The 10,000-nt window shown below is 41.9% G+C and overlaps 1 protein-coding gene across 1 annotated transcript in view; it reads left to right on the top strand.

Annotated features, from left to right (window-relative positions):
- Positions 1-7,940, top strand: part of LOC138048843 (uncharacterized) — a 12,583-nt gene extending 4,643 nt beyond the window's left edge. Inside the window, 1 exon segment of the mRNA XM_068894954.1 lies at positions 1,847-7,940. Coding sequence (XP_068751055.1) covers positions 1,847-7,933 — 6,087 coding nt within the window. The 3' untranslated portion in view covers positions 7,934-7,940.
- Positions 7,941-10,000: the final 2,060 nt, after the last annotated feature.

The following is a 10,000-nucleotide window of genomic DNA, read 5'->3' as shown; positions in this document are numbered from 1 at the left end:
ATTGTATGTCACTCCCAGTATTGACTTCAGTCCGCCTCCCCGTCTCACTGTGGATATAAACTACACGAAAAACTAGATTGCTTCTAAGTTTGTTCTTTAAATATCATTTATGGGACTTTTAAGTTTTCTTTTCTCATCTCTTGCCCGCCTCGAATAGCTATCGCCAATTGCGGGCAAAAGCGCTGCATGTTAGAATTATTTAGATCTAACAAAGCATTGTTGTTGTTGAGGTACGAACGGTTGTAAAGTAAAAATAGAAAATCAATGGTATGCTCACGTTGTGGCCTCAACCTAAAATTTGGGGATTTCACGTTGTTGTTTTGTGGAGTACGGCAAAGAAACGTATGGAATTCCGTGCTCCACGTGCAGCACGAGTATCCACGTTTTGTTTTTCAACCAATCATATTCTTGCTTTCTAGCGTTATCGTTGCCGCAGCCGTCGTCTTTGCATAAATTAGGGAGTTAACGAAACGAGGACGACGACGGCTACGGGCCTTTATTTAAACATACAAACCCGCGTTATTCATATCACTACGAAACTATTTCATGTCGTTCCGCGTTAAAAATGTGTAGTAACTGACGAGGAATTAAACTGGTATGAGTGGGTTAGAAGCGTAGAGAGAGAACTGAAAATTCATCGTCACGTGCTAACGTCCCCCACAGAACCCCGCTTGAATTTAGTCATTTCACGTCGTCATTTAGGAGATGACGGCAAAGAAATGTCCCTAAACGTAAAACGCACGTGCAGAGCCATTGTTTTTGCTCACTAAGGGCGCGTTCGATTGATCCTATTCCGGAATAAGAATACGTCGAGTGATAATTAAAACGGTATGTTTGGCGCGTTTTGAAACTGCAAGGATTATAAAAATATTTTTAAAATAGAATTTTAAAAAACGTTTCACAACTTTAATGTTACTCTCCGCAAAAACGACGGACTTCCTACTTTTATTCCATTTATTCCTATTCCGGAATACAGTCATTCGAATGCACCCTAAACCTATTGTTTTGTAGCGTCGTCGTTGCCGTTGGCGTCGTCGTTTCGTAAGCTCCCTACTTAGGGAGTTTAAGAAACGACAACGGCTACGGCTACGGCAACGACAACGCCAAAAAGCAGTAATATTATTGGTTAAAAGAACCAAAATGATCGTGCTGCACGTGTGGCTCGCATTTTTGAACATTTCTCTCGCGTACTCGTCAAAACTACTGCGTGAAATGACCAAATTTAAGGTTTTGACGACAACGTGGACAAACTACAGTGAATCTTTCAGTCTCTCTCTCTCTCTGTCCGTACCAGTCCAGTTATAGGACACTTCGCACCTATTGTGTAATGCAAACAAGATTGAATAATCCCGAAATACTTAGCCGGAATAGGTCCAACGTATATTTTCAAGTGACGTTTTCGTCCCCGTAGCCGTCGTGGTTTCTCAAACTCCCTATTAACTAATGCATCGAAACGAAGGAAAGGGGAAAATGTCTGCTGTGGGTTATTCTTATCACGAATAACATTTAGGTTGTGTGAACAAGGTTAAAGATATTGTTTGTTCTTGCTTCTTGGCATTGTCTCTTAAGTTTATAGAGTCTCAAAGAGGCAACGGATATCCAGAAAATTAAGCAATGTCTACTTTGTGTTTTGAGGTCCCATGTCTTTATGAGTAAAAAAGTCAAAGAGTCAATGAGTCACAATAATTGATTAAGCCTAAGCCCTCGTTTCAGTGATTAGGCCTAAGCACTCTGAAATGTCAGCTCTCCTGTTATAGGTTAGGGTAACTGCACTAACTCAGTGACTCGTTGATTCATAAATACTTCAGACTCTTGTGTTTTACTTTTGCATTACAAAGACATCAAGCCAACAGTCGCAAGATCTTGTCTTCCTTCGATGGTTCCAAACTTCACTGGCCGACAGAGTGAATGCCAAGAGATCGTGGATCTCGTGAGTTCCCAAAATACCCGACTTGTGACCATCTGGGGCTCACTCGGATTCGGAAAGACATCGGTTGCAATAACGGTGGGGCACCAACTGCATTCTCGAGGCTTTCCTGTTTGTTTCCTTTCGTTACGAGGACTTCAGACAAAGGGAGATCTGACATCAAAGCTTTTCAGCCTCGTAAGGCAACACACCACGAGTCAGAGATCAGTATCTCAGGCTCTGTCCTTTGAAAATGAACTCATCGAGACCCTGGGTAGCATTTCAGATTCCTTCGTACTTATTCTGGATAATGTAGATGATATACTAGAGAGTGGCTTCCCAAATGTAAAAGAAGACGTCCTGCAACTATTTGAAGAAATTCTCATGCGAAATGAAAAGATAACTCTGGTGGTGACCACACGAGAATCATTTGAATTTGTGAACTTGAATTTCCCAGGTCACAAATCAATAAGGATAAGGCCATTGGATGATACCTCCTCTCGTGCTCTAGTTCATGAATTAGTGCCAAATGCTAGTCGTGACGACTGCGCAAGAATTGCCCAAATATGTGGGTGTGTGCCTCTTGCAATGAAGTTGATGTGCTCTTTAGTTTGTGAAGATGATGTTCAACTAAGTCAGTGTTTGATTGAGTTCACTGAGTCCGCAAAAGAAGGAATCGTTAACATCTTAGACAACCCAGATTTTCCAGCTAATCAAAGATTACAGTTCCTGTATGAAAAGTCCTTCCATAGACTTTCTCCCGCAGAAAAAGAAGCATTTGTATCTTTGTCTGTTCTTCCAGGATGTTTCACCATGGAGCTCGCCTCAGCTGTACTGAATGTTACGGGGTTAATTGACGCAAAGAAAATGTTGCAAAGACTCCGAAGAAAATCCCTTCTCGATTCAAACCCCAAGTGTGGAACACTCACAATGCATAAGCTTCTTCAGTCATTTGCCAAAGAAACGGGAGAACAAGGAATGAAAGAAATAATAGCAAATGCAAAGTGCCGTATACATTCGTATTTCATTTCTCGTTTCGACAAACTGAATGATGAGTTTCTACGCGGTCATTCTATGAATGCATTCGTTGGATTCTATGAGGAAAAACAGCTTTTTATAGAAAGCCTAGTAGACGGCTGCACAGATCCCAGGATAGCCGAGAATGTTTTTAAAGTTTTGATAAAAGCAGAAATGTTTCTGGACTCGTTGTTTTCGTGTTCCATTGAGTCGCAAAATTTCAATAATATCTACGATTCGGCCCTAAAGGCAGCCAATTCTCTTGGAAAGACGCACTACCAGAGTCGTTTACTAGTTTCTAAAGCATTTGGTCAGATTACTTGGGGAGCAGAAGGAAGTGCAGTGCAACTTCTCAAGAAGGCATATGAAATCCAATCGACATCTTCATCCTCAGTTTCTAATGATGAAACGAGTAAGTACAAGTGTTATGTTGGCATCTGTGAGCTTGTTATCGGCGAGGATGAGAGCGGGATACAGTGCCTGCAATACGCTCTTTCTTTAATGCGTGAAAGTGCAGAGCAGAAAGTTTTAAGGCTGGTTGTTTACCAGGTCATGGCGGTCTATTATCAGTTCTTAAAAGACCCATCTACCTCGACGTACTACTACAACAAAGCACGCAATGAATACAATTCCGCCGAAGACGAGCAACTCATTGTTATTCCACCTCTGGCATGCAAAGAAAAAGAACCAAACAATGTCAAAAAGCTTCAAATAAACACTTGTATCTCGGGTAATTGGCCAATGCAATTTCTAGTTATATCTCACGTCAGGAAAGCAGCAAAGAATTTCTTTGACACTGACACCAAGCAATTTGTAATCAACCGTGCCCTCCGAATATTAAATGACCTCCACATAAATTCCAATTTATCTGGTTTTTATTTGCTTCAATTTTGCGCTAAGCTTTTGGCACTTCTGAGGTCAACATTCACCAAAGAGGAAGAAGATCATACAACCACAGCTGATATTTACCATTTAATCGGGATGAAGCAGCATTTTTTAGGTGATTTTATCTCGGCTCTCCAGTATGCAAAAAGGGCACTAGATGTGCGGCAAAACCTGTTCGGAGAAGTTCACGCAAGCACAGCTGATAGTTACCAATTACTCGGGATTACCCAGCATTCTTTAGGGGATTTTACCTCTGCTCTGCAGTCAAAGCAGCGGGCTTTAGATTTGCGGATCAAAATGTTCGGAGAAGAACATACTACCACAGCCAATATTTACCATTTAATCGGGGTGACACAGCATTCGTTAGGTGATTTCACCGCTGCTCTGCAGTCAAAGAAGCGGGCATTAGATTTGCGGATAAAACAGTTCGGAGAAGATCAAGCAAGCACAGCCGATAGTTACCATTCACTCGGGATGACACAGCATTTATTTGGTGATTTAACCGCTGCTCTACAGTCTGCTCAAAGGGCATTAGATGTGCGGATAAAATTGTTCGGAGAAGATCATGCAAGCACAGCCAGTAGTTACCATGCACTCGGGGTGATCCAGCATTCGTTAGGTGACTTTACCTCTGCTCTGCAGTCAAAGCAGCGGGCATTAGGTTTGCGGATACAACAGTTCGGGGAAGATCAAGCAAGCACAGCCGATAGTTACGAATCACTCGGGGTGACCCAACATTTGTTAGGTGATTTTACCTCTGCTCTGCAGTCAAAGCAGCGGGCATTAGATTTGCGGATAACACAGTTCGGGGAAGATAAAGCAAGCACAGCTGATAGTTACCATTCACTCGGGGTGATCCAGCATTCGTTAGGTGACTTTACCTCTGCTCTGCAGTCAAAGTAGTGGGCATTAGATTTGCGGATTAAACAGTTCGGGGAAGATCAAACAAGCACAGCCGATAGTTACGATTCACTCGGTGTAACACATGATTGTTTAGGTGATTTTACCTCTACTCTGCAGTTAAAGCAGTGGGCATTAGATGTGCGGATAAAATTGTTCGGAGAAGATCATGCAAGCACAGCTGATAGTTACCATTCACTCGGGGTGACACAGCATTCGTTAGGTGATTTTACCGCTGCTCTACAGTCTGCCCAAAGGGCATTAGATGTGCGAAAAAAATTGTTCGGAGAAGATCATGCAAGCACAGCTGATAGTTACCATTCACTCGGGGTGATCCAGCATTCGTTAGGTGACTTTACCTCTGCTCTGCAGTCAAAGCAGCGGGCATTAGATTCGCGGATTAAACAGTTCGGGGAAGATCAAGCAAGCACAGCCAATAGTTACCATTCACTCGGGGTGACACAGCATTCGTTAGGTGATTTTACCTCTGCTCTGCAGTCCAAGCAGCGGGCATTAGATATACGGATAAAATTGTTCGGAGAAGATCATGCAAGCACAGCCAATAGCTACCATTTACTCGGGGCTACACAGTATTCATTAGGTGATTTTACCGCTGCTCTACAGTCTGCCCAAAGGGCATTAGATGTGCGAAAAAGTTTGTTCGGAGAAGATCATGCAAGCACAGCTGATAGTTACCATTCGCTCGGGATGACACAGCATTCGGTAGGTGATTTTACCTCTGCTCTGCAGTCAAAGCAGTGGGCATTAGATGTGCGAATAAAATTGTTCGGAAAAGATCATGCACGCACAGCCAGTAGTTACCATTCACTCGGGGTGACACAGCATTCGTTAAATGATTTTACCGCTGCTCTACAGTCTGCCCAAAGGTCATTAGATGTGCGACAAAAATTGTTCGGAGAAGATCATGCAACCACAGCTGATAGTTACCATTCACTCGGGGTGACACAGCATTCGTTAGGTGATTTTACCTCTGCTCTGCAGTCTGCCCAAAGGGCATTAGATGTGCGGATAAAATTGTTCGGAGAAGATCATGCAAGCACAGCTGATAGTTACCATTCACTCGGGGTGACACAGCATTCGTTAGGTGATTTTACCGCTGCTCTACAGTCTGCCCAAAGGGCATTAGATGTGCGAAAAAAATTGTTCGGAGAAGATCATGCAAGCACAGCTGATAGTTACCATTCACTCGGGGTGACACAGCATTCGTTAGGTGATTTTACCGCTGCTCTACAGTCTGCCCAAACGGCATTAGATGTGCGAAAAAGTTTGTTCGGAGAAGATCATGCAAGCACAGCTGATAGTTACCATTCGCTCGGGATGACACAGCATTCGGTAGGTGATTTTACCTCTGCTCTGCAGTCAAAGCAGTGGGCATTAGATGTGCGGATAAAATTGTTCGGAGAAGATCATGCAAGCACAGCTGATAGTTACCATTCACTTGGGGCGATCCAGCATTCGTTAGGTGATTTTACCGCTGCTCTACAATCTGCTCAAAGGGCATTAGATGTGCGGATAATATTGTTCGGAGAAGATCATGCCAGCAAAGCTGATAGTTACCATTCACTAGGGGTGACACAGCATTCTTTAGGTGATTTTACCTCTGCTCTCCAGTCTGCCCAAAGGGCATTACATGTGCGAAAAAAATTGTTCGGAGAAGATCATGCAAGCACAGCCGATAGTTACGATTCACTCGGGGTGACACAGCATTCGTTAGGTGATTTTACCTCTGCTCTGCAGTCAAAGCAGCGGGCATTAGATGTGCGAAAAAAATTGTTCGGAGAAGATCATGCAAGCACAGCTGATAGTTACCATTCACTCGGGGTGACACAGCATTCGTTAGGTGATTTTACCGCTGCTCTACAGTCTGCTCAAAGGGCATCAGATGTGCGAAAAAAATTGTTCGGAGAAGATCATGCAAGCACAGCTGATAGTTACCATTCACTTGGGGCGATCCAGCATTCGTTAGGTGATTTTACCGCTGCTCTACAATCTGCTCAAAGGGCATTAGATGTGCGAAAAAAATTGTTCGGAGAAGATCATGCAAGCACAGCTGATAGTTACCATTCACACGGGGTGACACAGCATTCATTAGGTGATTTTACCTCTGCTCTGCAGTCAAAGCAGTGGGCATTAGATGTGCGGATAAAATTGTTCGGAGAAGATCATGCAAGCACAGCCAGTAGTTACCATTCACTCATGGCTACACAGCATTCATTAGGTGATTTTACCGCTGCTCTTCAGTCTGCCCAAAGGGCATTAGACGTGCGAAAAAAATTGTTGGGAGAAGATCATGCAAGCACAGCTGATAGTTACCATTCACTCGGGGTGATCCAGCATTCGTTAGGTGACTTTACCTCTGCTCTGCAGTCAAAGCAGCGGGCATTAGATTTGCGGATTAAACAGTTCGGGGAAGATCAAGCAAGCACAGCCGATAGTTATGATTCACTCGGTGTAACACATGATTGTTTAGGTGATTTTACCTCTACTCTGCAGTTAAAGCAGTGGGCATTAGATGTGCGGATAAAATTGTTCGGAGAAGATCATGCAAGCACAGCCAGTAGTTACCATTCACTCGGGGTGACACAGCATTCGTTAGGTGATTTTACCGCTGCTCTACAGTCTGCCCAAAGGGCATTAGATGTGCGAAAAAAATTGTTCGGAGAAGATCATGCAAGCACAGCTGATAGTTACCATTCACTCGGGGTGACACAGCATTCGTTAGGTGATTTTACCTCTGCTCTGCAGTCCAAGCAGCGGGCATTAGATGTGCGGATAAAATTGTTCGGAGAAGATCATGCAAGCACAGCTGATAGTTACGATTCACTCGGGGTGACACAGCATTCGTTAGGTGATTTTACCTCTGCTCTGCAGTCCAAGCAGCGGGCATTAGATGTGCGAAAAAAATTGTTCGGAGAAGATCATGCAAGCACAGCTGATAGTTACCATTCACTCGGGGCTACACAGCATTCGTTAGGTGATTTTACCGCTGCTCTACAGTCTGCCCAAAGGGCATTAGATGTGCGAAAAAAATTGTTCGGAGAAGATCATGCAAGCACAGCTAATAGTTACCATTCACTCGGGGTGATCCAGCATTCGTTAGGTGACTTTTCACTCAGGGTGACACAGCATTCGTTAATCTTATTGTTCTTATTTTTTTTTTCTGGTGTTTTTTTGTCATGTGCTTTTTATTATTATTATTTTTAATTCACAAACACTAAACACTAACAGAGAGAACTAAGAGTGAACATAAAGCTAAAATAAATAAATAAAGACCTTGTTCTAATAGCTTTTGACATTAAGGAACATTGCTTTCCATTTGTGGTAATTAGTGACTATAGTATTATTTCGCTCAGGTATATGGCCAATGCCAGCTGATGAACTGTTTCTTATTAATTTCGTCTTAAAGTGCTAATGTCTATGACCAAAAATATGATTTTTTTTCCTTTGGATTTCCAGACTATGTTAACTAAACACTAAGTGACAATCGTTTCAGAAAGACACCTGTTTATTTCAACTAGAATTTTCCTATTTAATGGTCCGCCTTTACTAAGAGAGTTGGCTTGAGGAGAAAATGACTCACTTGTTGCCCCCACAGCGGTCCTGCCAAGAGGGAAAATCCCGAGGAGGCATCATTGTTGCTTGCGCGTATATAGAGTTAATGAAAGTGATATAGTAGTACAAAATTGTAGTGTGTATTGCCAGGAAAAATCTCGACTTGAAAGCTGCAAGCGCGAACGAAATAATCAGGAAATTGCCGGCAAGTAAGTCTTGGGTAATGATGACGTAGAAGAGAATAGCCGAAGAACAAGGTACACTGAAATGGAATTGTCACAGTACGTCATATGTTTATACACGCGCTATGAGCGATTGTTGCACGAAGAAAAGTTACTGTGTGTCGGTGTAGTGCTTCTTAAGTGTTTTGAGCTTCATTTTTTTGCGTGAGAGGGTTCAAAGTAATCGATTATATTTCGCTCGAATTTTCCAGCGAAAACAAGATGGAATAATTGCGAAATACTCAAATACTTGCAAGCACTAGCACTCTCGCATATGTCACGGTGCTTCACATATCACATGCCGTGAAATCGACCGTTGGCGCATCTTCTTAACTTAAGTCTGTTTTCTCACAAAGGAGCCGGAAAGGGAATAAATTATTTTACAACAACAAGGAAAATCCTTTGGTTTGATTATTCAAAGAGTTGCGGTTTCATTTGGTTAAATTGACGAACATTGTACAGCTACTCGTCACCTTCGAATAAATTATCGCAACATAGAAAACTCTTATAGTTAAACATGCAAAACCATGTCATGGGTAGCTGCATTGTTGGGGATACTCTTAACATTTCCGAATTCTAATTTTGTTACCAGAAGAGTTTTCTACACAGAATTTTCACCGATGTGCCTATCATTAATAATACCGTGACACCGTTTCAGTTTCTCCTTCCGGTCAGATTTTAACACTTCATATTTCTTACTATTCATTTGGTCATTAATCATATACCTGCGATTATATAATCCAGATCAGGGACATCTTAATAAAGCATTGCTTGGTTTTACTGATTACCATTAATTCCAAGCACTCATTTCGCAACACTTTTTACGAGATCGTGTGAAGAATATAGCACTCGTTTACTGATTAAGCCTAAGCGGTCGTTTCAGTGATTAGCTTTCAATTTACGGTTCGGTTAACTACACTTTTTACAAGATATAGCACTCGTTTACTGATTAACTGCCTCGTTTATTTAAATAATATTCTAGAACTTTAGAACTTTTAGCGATTTTAGAACCCACATATAGGGATTGTTTGATTTCCTAGAAATTTAGAAATTTTAGAGGTTTTAAAACAACCAAAAGAACTTCACCTATTTTGGAGCTTTAGAAATTTTAGACTCAAACGTGGACCATCTGAAATTTAAACTAGAGAGTAAATGACGTCAATTTCTCTTAGATCAAACCTTTGAGGTCTAATCGGTCATTTTTGAACGAGATTAATGGCGGACCGTGAAATCTAAAACTTACGATCAAACTAAGCAGCCTTTGGACAAAAATCAAAGCTCAAAATTTTGCCAGTCAGGTGTTAAGCAAACCTCACTTTCCAAATCTGAAGAAAACAAAATCAAGGAAGTGATTTTTTGATCATAGTAGCACTTTAAGGAGTGAAAGAGCTGGTTTTATTTTAAGTTGTCGGTGAAAGATCACTTGTGTGCCCAGAAATATATAGAGGATATTACAAGGCGGCGCGGAGACATGAATTTAATTTCGAGTCATAAAGGC

The sequence above is a fragment of the Montipora capricornis genome, chromosome 5 (assembly GCF_036669925.1).
Source record: "Montipora capricornis isolate CH-2021 chromosome 5, ASM3666992v2, whole genome shotgun sequence".
NCBI lineage: Eukaryota > Metazoa > Cnidaria > Anthozoa > Scleractinia > Acroporidae > Montipora > Montipora capricornis.
This window is presented reverse-complemented; position numbering and strand designations above follow the sequence as displayed.